The sequence below is a fragment of the Schistocerca cancellata genome, chromosome 2 (genome assembly GCF_023864275.1).
Source record: "Schistocerca cancellata isolate TAMUIC-IGC-003103 chromosome 2, iqSchCanc2.1, whole genome shotgun sequence".
NCBI lineage: Eukaryota > Metazoa > Arthropoda > Insecta > Orthoptera > Acrididae > Schistocerca > Schistocerca cancellata.
The window spans coordinates 1,068,494,035-1,068,508,444 of record NC_064627.1 but is presented as its reverse complement, the minus strand read 5'-3'; the positions used below and the strand labels follow the sequence as shown (position 1 = coordinate 1,068,508,444).

The window sequence follows — 14,410 nt, the reverse complement described above, 5'->3', positions numbered from 1 at the left end:
CACATCGACAAAAGTCAGTAGCCAGGGTAGAGCAACTAATTTTTTGGGTGTACATATAGATGAGAATCTTCATTAGAAAATTCATCTTTTGGTTCTCGTAAAGCGACTAGGTTCAGCAACTTTTGCAATCAGTATAATTGCTAATTTTGAGGCTATAGAAATTAGCAAGCTAACATAATTCACATACTTTCACTCTCTGATCTCATACGGAATAATATTTTGGTGTAACTCAACACTTAGGCAAAAGGTATTCACTGCTCAAAAGAAAGTAGTTAGAGTAATGCGTGGGGGCTCATAGTCGCACATGTTGTAGGCATCTGTTTAAAAGGTTAGGAATTCTCACAACAGCATCACAGTACATTTACTCAGTAATGATATTTGTTCTCAACAACATGGACCAGCTTAAAAACAACAGTGATATTTATGATTATAATACCAGAAGAAAGAAAGACTTACACTATCCTCTACTTAACCTATCTTTGCCACAGAAAGGGGTAAAACAAGCTGCTGTAAAACTTTTTAATAAATTACCAGATGAAATAAAATGTCTGACAGACAGAAGTAATAGTTTCAAAAATAATTTGAAATCATATCTCCTTGACAACTCCTTCTATACCACAGATCCATAGATGAATTCTTGAATAGGAATAAATAAATCTACAGGTATAATATATGCATTTTGTGTCATTTAAGGGAGTGGGGTAATCTTTTTTCTTTTTTTTTAATCAGTGATTCATGTGTGCATTTCTTATACATTTGATGCATTCCTTATCATAATGATGGTTTTCGTGAGATTGATCAATGGAACATGTATCTAAATAACTAACTGAAATGGCAGATTCTTGAAGACAGGTGTAAACTATCCAGAGAAAGTCTGTTAACAAAGTTTCAAGAATCAGCTTTAAATGATTACTCTAGGGATATACTACAACCCCCTACATATCACTCACACAGGGATCCTGAGGATAAAATAAGAATAATTCCTGCTCACAAAGAGGCATTCAAACTATCATTCTTCCCAGTCTCCATACATGAATGGAACAGGAATGAATCCTAACAACTGGTACAATGGGATGTACCCTCTGCCATGAACCTCATGGTGGTTTCCAGAGTATAGATGTAGATGTAAATGTAGGTAATGTAAGGTGGCCCAGCAGCAGCACACAAAGGCAAATCCCTTTAGTTATTGAGGTCACGTGGGACATTGACATTAAGTCAAATTCAGAATTCAGACAGACTGCATGAAAAGAAATTAAATTGACACAGACTTCCAGTTTATCTTATAATAATAGAGAAAAAAGTTAAGTCAATAATAGAGTATCTGCCCAATCAACGTGCTTCATCAGAATATTGGGGAAGAAAACCATTGCAATGGCATCTAATAGGTACTGCTTGAGTAGTTACTCCTCCTAAACAGCATCCCATACGAGCAAACCATTGCATTTTTACCTGCTGTTATTCGTACTTCGCCAACTGCCTTGCAACAGTGGTCACACTCGTTCCTATCAGATCACCGAAGTTAAGCGCCGTTGGGCTGGGCTAGCACTTGGATGGGTGACCATCTGGTCTGCTGAGCGCTGTTGGCAAGGAGCTACTTGATTGAGAAGTAGCAGCTTCAGTCTCGTAAACTGACATACAGCTGGAAGAGCTGTGTGCTGACCACATGTCCCTGCATATCCACATCCAATGACGCCCGTGGACTGAGGATGACACGGCGGCCGGTCAGTACCGTTGGGCCTTCCAAGGCCTGTTCAGAAGGAGTTTAGTTATTCGTACTTTAGGTATTTGGTGTAGGCATGGCTGTGTTTAAAAAGAGTAGCTTGATGTAGTCATAGGGTTGAGCCTTGCACATCTGCTTTCATGCCCTGCAGATATTTCACTGTAGCTGTGTTCCTACAGTCAGCAGTCTATGCATTGGCTAGAACTGCAAATTAATTAAATGCACAGAAATACAAAATTAAAGTAAAATGAATAATGAATAACAGTTGTTCTGTTATAATGTCTGTAATTGATGTAGACAACAGAGAATTATTTTGAATAATGTTTATTCAAGAAAAGACATCTCAAATAAATGGGAAGTTATTCTGTGATATTCAGTTAAAATGCAGACAGAAAATATTCTTATTGCATGCAGTAAAGTTATGTTGAAAACGATACGAAAATGGTAGCCAAAGTCCCCAAATTAAATAGTCATCAAAGACTCACACAAAATTAAGTCAATTTCTTGATCAAAATACATGAAAGATTCACCAGCTCAAAATAGTTCAAAGTTTAACATGCTGATTAACAAATTAACACACACAATATGAAGAATGGTAACCGATACCATGTCTTTTCTCAGTTCTGTAAATCAAGTGCCAAACGTTAGTGTCCTACTCTGGAGCACATTCAAACCTCTTGAAATATAAAGTACCTTCAGAAGTTAAAGTTTGATAGCAGTCATTCACAGTCCATAAACAAGCACCTATACGACTGAATCACGTATGTTACTCTAGACAGGTCTTCCTTCTTCCAGAACTAAAGACATGATTTGACTCAACATGAACACTTCCCAGACTGAACTAATATATTACAACAATACTTAAATAAAGAAATGTTATAAACATTCTGTCACACTGAGATTACTTACAATAATTAAAAGTAAATGTTTGTCCATAAGTAAATACGCTAGTACTCTTGCACAAGTGTGCTCATGATAAATGACAACAGATTGTCATTAAATATTTTTTAAGCAATTATGAGGGTTGGAACTTAAATAGTACCAACTATTTATTCACAACCGATACAAAAGAGTTACATGTTTTCACCTGTTACTGTCCTTCAGAGTAGTCACCAGTGTTGTGTAGAACCCATTGCCAGCGATGTGGAAGGCATAGTATACCATTAGCAGAGCCTGTTCTGTAATTGGTGCAAAAGAAGTGGTCTAAGCCTTTCAAATCTCTTGAACAGTTCTGTAGCGAATGCCACAAAGTGGTTCCTTCATCTTCGGAATCAGATCAAAGTCACAAGGACATAAGTCCAGGGAGTATGGTGGGTGGTACGGTACTTCCCAGTCCCATTGACCGAACAGAGCAGCCACAGCTTGCTCTGTGTGCACCCGCACATTGTCGTGCAAAATGATGGGTGGATTGCACAGAAAGTGTCACCACTTCTTTTGCAAAGCTGGTCGCAGGTGATGCTCCAAAAACAAACAGTAATATTGTGCACTGACGGTCTGCTGTGGAGGAACGTAATGCGTTATTATAACCCCATCACAGTCGTACATGAGAATCACCTTAACTTGAGACCGCTCCATTCGCACCATCAACAACAGGCTCTGCTAATGGTATATGACGCCTTCCACATCACTGGTGACGCTTTGAAGGTCAGTAACAGGTGCAAACATGTAACTCTTTTGTACCAACGGTGAATAAATAGTTGCCACTATTTGGTAAGTTCCAAACCTCGTATTTATGCTTTCTTGACAGAGGCACCTTTTGAGTCTCTTTTTAATTGTGGTGACCTCTAACACATGCAATTGACCCTTTTAAATTAGCTGTTTTTTAATAGCTCTTGCAGCTGACATTTAAATGAAGTTACTGGCACAATATTAAACTATTCATTAAATAAAAGCAAAGGTATGACAAAATATGAGGTACTCATGCTACATTCATTTGCTGTAAATGTGGAGAATTCAATGTTCTGACAAACATTTGGATGATAAAAAAGATATAAAGACATAATAAATCAATAAATAAAATAGATACAGATACATAGCTTTCAGGCACGGTATAACAATGAAAACAATCAATTATTGACAAAATTGTTTAATTATATGTATAAAAAATCTACTCAGCAAGCGGCAGAAGAACACACACATAAAAGACACTTGTAACTGGCTAGCTTTCGGAACCAGTGGCTCCTTCTTCATGCAGAAGAGTTGAAGGGGAAGGAAGAGGGGTGAAGGAAAAGTACTGGAGAGGTCTAGGAAAAGGGGTAGATTTCGAAAAGCACTGGAGAGGTCTAGGAAAATCCGAAATCTACCCCTTTTCCTAGACCTCTCCAGTACTTTTCCTTTACCCCTCTTCCTCCCTCATCAATCCTTCTGCCTGAAGAAGGAGCCAGTGCCTCTGAAAGCTTGCCAGTTACAACCATCTTTTATGTGTGAGTAGATTTTCAGGGATGATAGCTATAGTGCAATGCTATCATCTAAGATATCATATGTTGACATAGCATGAATGTTCAAAAGTTGTTACTTTTTAGGTTCATTGTGTAAATGTTTATTCACTATGAAATATTAACTTCTGTCTCAAAGATACTGAAATGTCGTTGTGTCATTGGATGTGCCTCATGTATCTGAAATCGCCGATGTATTCAGATTTGCATTAATATTTGATACGAGTTATTGTCGAATGTCAAAGAGATGTAACCTGGCCATCTTTAAGTGTGTCTGACACTCTACCATATCCGGTAGCACATTCTGCTCAAACACAAAAAATGAGCATCAGTTGTCCAAATTCCTAGCTCTGGGATTTACCCGTTTTCAGTGACACACTGACTGACTCTGCACCTGAGCTTGCCTGGGGTGGAAATGGACAACTAGCCAGGCTGGCCACGGCACGCTCTGTGTCCTGGGCCCACTAGAGTCCAGCTGTGCAACAAATTCGTATCTCCTCAGTATCAGGCCCAGGTGGACGAATAACTTGCCCACATACTTGCAAAATTACAATGTAAGTAAATAAGTAAAATTTGTGTGCAAGATCTTAGCAGGCAGAAAGAAATTGATGTCATTTGTCTACCTGCACATCATATAACCACAGGGATACATACATGGACAACTTAAACAAATAGAGAGGTATGTATATTCAGTAACGTAGATAAAAACAGTAGTCACACTATGAAAGAATTAGTTACTACTCACCATATAGCGGGCATGCTGAGTCGCAGGAAGGCACAGCAAAATGACTGTCACAAATTGAGTTTTTGGCCAACAAAGCCTGTGTCAAAAATAGACAACAGAACACACACACACATTCACACAAATGCAACTCGCACACACATGACCACAGTTTCTGGCAGCTGAAGCCAGACTATGAGCAGCAGCACATGATGGGAGAGGCAACCAGGTGGCGGTAAGAAGGAGGCTGGGGCGGGGAAGGAAAGGGATAACAGTGTAGGGGTGGGGACAGTAAAGTGCTGTTAGTGGGAGCATGCAGGTACGAGGTGGCCTCAGCCTTCGTTAGTGATTGTCCTTACCTGTGTAGCCCATTCGATGTTACCATCCAGCACTACAGAGCTCTCTATTCCACCAATGCATCCAGTCTTTTTACTTCTCTCCTTTTCCACTAACTCCCTCTCTCCTCCTCCCTCGGTCTAATCTCCCGACTGTACCTAGCTGCCCTACCGTCTGCACCTCAAGCCTGCACAGTCTCAGTAGCAGCACTTTACCCTCGCCCACCCCTATCCTGCGCTATTCCTTATCCTCCCTGCTGCAGTCTCCTCTCTGCCACCACCCAGTTGCCTCTCCCATCATACACTTCTGCTTGTAGTCTGGCTTCAGGTGCCAGAGACTGTGTGTGAGTTGCTTTTGTGTGAGTGTGTGTGTGTCATTGGCTGTTTTTGACAAAGGCCTTGTTGTCCAAAAAACCTCATTTTGCGACAGTCTTTGTGTGCCTATCGGCGACTCAGCATCTCTGCTATATGGTGAGTAGCAATTATCCTTTTCATAATACTGTTATATTCCATCCTGGATTTTCTATTGTTTAAAAAACAGTAATGTCATATCTGAATGAGGAACTTGAAATTTTCAGCACAGGGCAGGAGCATGTAAAGAAACTATGGCTCAGGTTTAAAAGAATAATTCACCATGCACTGGATAGGTGCATACACAGCAGAAAAGTTCATAATGGAAAGACTTTCTGTGGTATAAAGTCACTGTAATGAAATTTCTAAAGAAAGACTGTTACATAATATGCGTGGAACAAACCATAAGACAATATATAAGAGAGTGTTGAATGAAATGTGATTGGCTGTCGAGAGCTATGTGTGAAGTGATTCTGAAGGAGAGTATTCTCAAATGATCTTTCACAAAACCCAGAGAAATTCTGATTATATGTAAAGACTCTTTATGGCACCAAATTTGGTGTCCAGTAATACACAAATGAGACAGGAACTGAAATTGAGCGTAGCAAAGGAAAAGCTGATATACTGTACTCTGTTTTCAAATGTTCCCATACAAAGGAAACCCTGGAGAATTGCCGCAGTTTAATTGTCTTATAACTGAGATGATGAGTGAAATATGTGTTAGTGTCAGTGTTGTTGAGAAACAGCCGAAATTGTTAAAATTGAACAAATCCCCAGGGCCCGATGGAATCTCTGTCAGTTTCTGTATTGAATCTGTGGTTGAGTTAGCCCCTGTTCTAACTTTAATCTATTACAGATCCCTCAAACAAAAAACTGTGCCCAGTATTAGGAAGAAAGCACAGGTCACACCCATTTACAAGATGAGTGGTATAATTGATCCACAAAACAACTACTTAGTATCCTTGACATTGATTTGTTGTAGGATCTTAGTACATACTCTGGGCCCAAACGTAATGAGGCATCGTGAGGCATTGATTTGTTGTAGGATCTTAGTACATACTCTGAGCCCAAACATAATGAGGCATCATAAACAGAATGATCTCCTCCAAATGAACCAGCATCAATTCCAAAAACATTGAGCATGCATAATCCATGTCACACTTTTTATCACATTACATTCTAAAATCCAGGGATCAAGGCAGTCAGGTAGATGCATAAAAAGCATTTGACTAAGTATAACACCTATGCTTATTGTCAAAAGTATGATCATATGGAGTATCAAATGAAATAAGTGACTGGAATGAAGATTTATTGGTAGGGAAGATGAAGCATGTTTTCTTGGAGGAAGAGTCATCAACAGATGGAGAAGTAGTTTCGGATGTACTACAGGGAAGCGTATTGGGTCCCGTGTTGTATTATAATGACCTTGTGGACAATATTAGTAGTTACCTCAGACTTTTTGCAGATGATGCAAATATCTACAATGAAATAACAGTCTGAAAAAAAGCTCCACAAATGTTCAGTCAGACCTTCACAAGATTTCAAAGTGGTGCAATGATTGACAGCTTGCTTTAAATGTTCAGAAATGTAAAATTGTGCACTTTGCAAAACAAAAACAAAAACAAAAAAACCTACATAGTACACTGTGAATATAATATTAGTGAGTCACAGTTGGAATCTGTAAACGTACAAATGCTTGTATGTAACACTTAATAGTGACATGAAGTGGAATGATCACATAGGCTCAGTCATGGGTAAATCAGGTAGCAGACTTTGGTTTATTGGTAAAATACTAGGGAAATACGATCAGTCTACAAATGTGACTGCTTAGAAATCACTCATGCGACCCATCCTACAGTATCGATCAAGTGAGTGGACTCTACCATGTAGGACTAAGAGGGGATTTTGAACATATACATATACAGAGAAGGGCAGCATGAATGGTCAAACGTTTGTTTGATCAGTGAGAGGGTGTCACAGAGATATTGAAAGAAATGAACTGACAGACTCTTGAAAATGTTGCAAAACTATCCCAAGAAGGTGTGCTAACGATGTTTCAAGAACTGGCTTTAAATGATCACATTGGGTATAAACTAAAACCCTCTACATGTCACTCCCACAGTGATTGTGGGGATGAGATTAGAATAATTTCAACAGAAACAGAGGCATTTAAATAGTCATTTTTCCCACAATCCATACATGGAAGGAATGGAAAAAGTCCTAGTAACTTGTACATTGGAATGTACCATCTGCTATGCACTTCACAGTGGTTCGCAAAGTATAGATGTAGATGCAGAAATGGACTAGCTTCAAACTGGGGAAAAAAAGAAAGAAAAGAAAAGTAGTGCATTCAGTTTTGTGCTGTCAGAAATATTCCACCTCCTTTAACATAGTATAGCAGCAAGAAGTAATAAAGATGGTAGAAAATAGTAAGTTCATAGCTGTGCATATTGATGAAAACTTACAAGGTGTAAAATTTTGCTTCCACCGTTTTTTCTCCAACATTTGAGGCTTTAACAAAACAGATTGGTTACACATGTATCATTCAAAGTATTTTCCATCGCTGGCCACTACTTTCTCCCATCTTTCGGGCAGTGTACAAATCCCGCGTCGAAAAAATTGTTCATCTTTTGAAGTGATCCAAAATCGATCCAATTTATGACTTCTTCATTACTTCGGAAGTGTTGGTCAGCCAGGCTATGTGCCATTGATAGTCAGAGGGAGCATTGTCGGAGAATACAACGTGTGGGGTAGGACTTCCCATTTTAATGTTTCCAAGTACATTTTGACCACTTTTGCAACGTGGGTTCGAGCGTTGTCGTGCTGCAAAATCACTTTATCGTGCCTCTTGCTGTATTGCAGCCATTTGTCTTTTAATGCTCTTCTCAAATACATTAATTGCATTCGATAATGAGCACCTGTGATTGTTTCACTTGGTTTTTTAACACCTCATAGTACACGACGCCGAGCTGGTCCCACCAAATGTAGAGCATGATCTTGGAGCCATGAATATTCGGTTTTGCTGTTTATTTGGAAGCATGGCCGTTATATCCCCATGAATTTTTGCGTGTAGGGTTATCATAATGAACCCGTTTTTCTTCCCCAGTCACAGTGCGATGCAGAAATCCCTCTCATTTTTGCCTCTGAATCAGCTGTTCACAAACACACAAACACCGTTGAATGTCTCTTTGTTTCAGCTCACACAGGACCCAAGTTCCTTCTTTCTGAATCATGCCCATAGCCTTGAGACTTTTGAAATGGCTTGCTGTGTCACTCCCACTAATTGTGCCAATTCTTCTTGAGTTTGACGCGAGTCTTCACTCAGCAATGTCTCCAACTCTGCATCTTCAAAAACGTTCTCTCTTCCACCACTATGCTGGTCTACGACGTTAAAATTACTGTTCTTGAAGCGTTGAAACCACTCACGACACATTCTTTCACTAACAGTGTCCTTACCATACGTACTTGAGAGAATTCGATGAGACTCAGCCACTGTTTTCTTCACATTGAAACTAAGCAGTAACACCTCCTGCAAATGATGATAATTAGGCTCGTAAACTGACATTTTCAATCAAGAACTACTTTATGATGCAGACACAAATCAACTAATGTTTGAATGAGGTTATGTTGACCGAGGCCCAAGCTAACCGCCTGACGCCTGCGATGTGTTCGTTTCGACCGCTACTTACCTTTGTCGCCACCTATTGGCAAATGACGGAAGCAGAGTTGTACACCTAGTAAATTGGGTCAATGTAATAGACCTGCTAAAATGTTTAGGTGCAGGTACTTTGGCCATAAGAAGAATTACATCTTTGGGCAACATAGAAGTCAGTAAGTTAATGTATTATGCAGATTTTCAGTCATTGATGTCTTTTGAGATAATATTCTGCAATAACTCCTCATGTTGGCAAGATGTATTCATTGCACAAAAGAAAATAGAGGTAATTAGAATCATGTATGAGGTTCACATATGTATGTCTCGCAGGTATCTCTTTAAGCTGCATGGAATGTTAACCACAGCCTCACAGTATGTTTATTCAGTTATTAAATTTGTTGTCAGTATTCCATCTAAATTTGAGAGTAACAGAGACCTCCAGAATTAAAACATTAGAAGGAAAAATGCTCTGCATTACCATTTTATACACCTAACTGGGGTACAGAAAGGGATGAAACATGCAGCTATGAAAGTCTTTGACAATCTACCTATGGGAGTAAAATGTCTGACAGATGGCAGAAGTGTTTTCAAATATAGATCAAAGATGTTTCTCTGTAATGACTCCTTCTATACCTGAAAGAAGTTCTTGAAGAGAGGTAATTAATCATTAAAAAAATTGATCTGTGAATGACCAGCATGCCATGGTATAATTTTATTTTTTTGAAACTTGTATGTAAGTGTGCTATGTTTGTTCTGTTGACATATTCCATATCATGATATATTGTGAATTTAATCTGTGAAACACTTAACTAACTCACCATTGTCATGTTAAACTGCTAAATGGAGTAAGATATATTTTACACAGAGATACTCATTTACATTGTAAATGATTTTAGGTATTGCTGTGATGATGCATACACTTTAATGGATGTTACACATACCATAATTACAGAAATGGAAGAGCAAATGACAGTTCTCCAGGAACAGGCATCATTATTTGAAGTGACAGTCCCTGAATACAAGCAACTTAGGACATGTTGCAAAGAAATAAAAATGTTAAAGGTGTGTGTGTGGTTTTTTGGTTAATAAGTAACACATTAGCATACAAAAGTACCACTTATTACTACTCAGAAACATTCATATTGTATTAGATAAGTTAAATCCAGTACATTGCTTTACTGTTGTGTAATATATTTTAAAGTTTGCTGTTTATCTTGTACAGTATTATGATAATATCCTGTAAGTATTTCAGTTTGCATAGTAAATTTCTACAAATAGAAAATTTGCTTGGAAATGACAATGGAATTATAGTGCATGTTCTTTTTATTGCCCATTGTATCTTGGGCAACACATAATTCCACTTGGCACCTGTGGAAGGTACATTAGCTTATTTGTTTTAGTTGTAAATATTATAGTTTTTCTGACATGTTCCACATCCTGGAGGACCTCCTCACTACAGGGACCGATGATCTCTGCAGTTTGGTCCCTTTAATCCTTAAACCAACCAACCAACCTCCTCACTACGAATCAGTTGGAATGAAAGTAAATCTAATCTAATCTAATACAATAACATCTTTGAAAATCTAACCAAACAATGTAAACTCCAGGTAGAAATATCAACAATGCAGGAACAGATAGCTCGCTACTTACTGTAAAGAACATGCATCAAGTTGCAGACAGGCATGATTAAAAGACACTCACATGTAGCTTTCGGCCACGATCTTTGTCACTAAAGACACATGTGCACACACACACACACACACACACACACACACACACACACAAAAAGCAAGCACACCTCACGCACACATGACTACCAACTTCAGAATCTCGGGCTAGCATTCTGGCCCAAGATGCTGGAATTGGTCATCATGTGTGCATCAGGTGTGCTTGCTTATGCATGGGTGTTGTGTGTGTGTGTTTAATCGAGCCTGTCAGCAACTTGACGTGTTTTCTCTGTGAAAACTTTGTCACATAGCAACACGTTTTTGGATAATGTAGTAGAAATATGGCTCAACTGAGATTGTCTCTGTGGCTTTTCTTTCTGGTAGTTTACCTGGAGATAGGACACTAATCGCTAGTTATACGACAGTCTTGCAAACAAGAAATTCATCGGTGGCAGTTTGTTGTCCACTGATGACTCGGTTGTCTACAGAAAAATATCAGCATTGGGCAATAGTAAGGAAGTGCACAAAGACTTAGAGAAAATTTCCACTTAGTGAAATCAATATGTGACTGTATCACTCTCTGCACACAATGAGCATTGGATGTTAAAATGGATTAATGAAGTGTGTGGCTCATTTTAAAGTTGGTTGGCTACATTGGTGAGTAGAGGGAGACCCCGTACCAGTCACCAGGCCCAATTATTGTTGTAATAACTTCCTGATAATTGATTTGATTGCAGGAAAGATATGGCTGGCAAAACAGAAATGTCTTTAACAAAGTGTGGATACTGTTTGGCTAGTAAATATGTTTATTTTACATTTGCTTAACTGCTGTGTGTGCAATAACAGAGGGATCTGTGAACTCATTCAAGAATTTAATAAATTCTGAACATCACATTGCATTTCAGAGTTGAATTCTATGAATTCTGAAAAATATACGGTAGTAAACCTTTCTTCCAAGTCCATGAAATCTTACAGAAATTTTAAAAGTTCTTAGACCTGTTGCATGAAAACTTTTGAGGAACTTTCAGTGGTGACTGACATGCCACATATCTGCACAGGTCTTGCCTGTGTGAGTTCATACAACCTATGACCAACAGGGTCACTGCCTTTAAAAAGCCACCTGCATGTGGCAGCAGATTAAATCACAAAACTAGTATTAAAGTAAAACCAATTTCCTTTTAGACTCTGCATTTATATCTGGGACTCAGTACAGAGATTTATATTCTGCTGCAAAGTTCTATAACCTGCAGACATCAGGCAGGGAATTGGAAAATTCTTGCTTTTTTATTAAACTTATCAAACAATCCTTGTTGTTAATATGTTGTGTCCATTATTTCAACAATTTTCTAAATTATAGGAACCAGCAAAGGTTCTGGTTCATCCTCATTTTCACTTTCTTCATCTTTCTCTGTCATCTGTTTCTACAAGGCTTCATCAGTTTTCATTGACTGGCAGATGGCAACAACTTAATCACATTCAGCATCGAAGCTGAAGTAATCAGTGTTTTCTTCTTGCCTCATTATTTGCTCAACTGCAGTTTCTTCATTTTCTGCCATGATGTCTTTTGTAAGTATTTGATGAAAGCCAGCCTTCTTGAAACACTTTGAGATTGTACTTTCTTGCATGGAATCCCAGGCACTTCTTACAAAATGTAGAGTGTTCAAGATTGTAACTTTTCTCAACATAGCATGAAGACAGTCCAGTGTCTTCTATACAAGCATCTTCTTGTATTTTTGTTTCAGGTCTTTTATAATGCCATGGTCAAGTTGCTGAAGGTGGTTTGTACAATTGGGAAGAAAAAAAAAACACTACATTTGTATTAACAATGTATGAAGAGACAGATTGCTACTTACTGTAAAGAAGACACATCAAGTTGCAGACAGGCACAATTAAAAGACACCCACATATAGTTTTCAGCCACAGCCTTCGTGAGTAAAAGACACACACGCACCCCCCCCCCCCCCCCCCCCCACACACACCATTCTCTCTCTCTCTCTCTCTCTCTCTCTCTCTCACACACACACACACACACACAAGGAAGCACACCTCATGCACACATGACCACCAACTCCAAAGTTTCAGCCCAGAATGAAGCATCACATGATCACGTGACATGCAAGCAGCAATCTGGAGAGAGTGGGGAAGGAGAAGGGGAAGGGGTAGGGATGGTAGTGTATGGGAGGAAGAGGGAACATACATTGTCTGGTGAAGTGTGCAGGGACTAGAATGCCAACACGTTCAGTGTCAGGAGATTGTGAGGCAAGGAGGTGCAGAAAAAAGGAGAGGAGTGGGGAAAGACTGCTGGGTGTATTGGCAAAGGTATGCAAATAAACAGGGTGGAAGATGAGAATGGGGAGGAGATGATAGGACAGAGGGGGTGGAAACTGTCGGGTAGAGGGTGGGGGGGACAATATGTTACCATAGGTTGAGACCTCGTCTCTGTCCCCACCCATACACTACTATCCCTTTCCCTTTCCGCGTGTGAGTGAGGTGTGCTTGTGTGTGTGTGTGTCTTTTACTGACGAAGGCTGTGGGTGAAAACTATATGTGAGTGTCTTTTAATTGTGCCTGTCTGCAACTTAACATGTCTTCTTTACGGTAAGTAGTATTCTGACTTTTCCTTCATTGTTGATATGTTGCATTTAAGTGATTTCAGTAGGCCTACTATATTCTGTGGTTTCTACTAGCCAACTTTAGTGTCGTTAACTGTACTTACGTACAAATCCTATTAAGTTTGATCTTTGTATCATAATTAATATATTTAAATCTAATTAAAATATTATTCATTCAAACAGACTTTATGGGACTATATATACATTGTGAGATCATACATAGATGACTGGAAGACTACACCATGGAAGAAAATTGATGTAGAAAACATGGATCAGGAATGCAAAAAGTTTGGCAAAGAAATCCGAGGTGAGTGACATTCTTAGAAAAATTCTTTGTCATGAATTTAAATAATTTGGCTATTCCAAGAGTTATACAGCTTTAACTTACATGCCAACTATTTCTTCACCCCAGTACAAATTTTTAGCCGGTTTCATAGGCAGATCATTTGCTTTATGATCATATTTTTAATTTTTGTGTATTTCTGTCTTCTGTTGTCTATTTGTTGTACTTTTCATTCTTTCTTCATAATCACCTGTACAGTAAGTAAACTGTACAAAGCACTACAAAACAGAGAACTATAAAACATTTCATTGCAGAGCACTACAAAACATTTCACTAAAGATCATTCTGAAAAATTGCTTTGACCTGCAAATTTGGCTATCTTTATTTTGAACAGTAACTAATGCAGTTAATACACTTATGTGCAAAACCTAAGGGCAGAAGTAACTTTTGCATGATGTGTCACTGCCAAGTAATATAGCTCAACGAAGCTTCATACGATACGTAGAACAAACTGCTAAAGGTAACTGAAAGAAATATGGAATAAGACAAACAGAAATGACACTTTTATACAAAGACAATAATCATACTGAAGTCACTGTGACTTATGGTGGTCCCTTTGCCATTGTAAAAG

General features: G+C 38.7%; 1 protein-coding gene across 1 annotated transcript in view; it reads left to right on the top strand.

The window, feature by feature from the left end:
- The window catches only part of LOC126161033 (dynein beta chain, ciliary-like), a 784,705-nt gene that overhangs the window by 343,640 nt on the left and 426,655 nt on the right, over nucleotides 1-14,410 (top strand). The window contains exons 28-29 of the mRNA XM_049916954.1: nucleotides 10,114-10,279; nucleotides 13,680-13,803. Of these exons, the coding sequence (XP_049772911.1) occupies nucleotides 10,114-10,279; nucleotides 13,680-13,803 (290 nt within the window). The remainder of the gene's footprint in view (nucleotides 1-10,113; nucleotides 10,280-13,679; nucleotides 13,804-14,410) is intronic.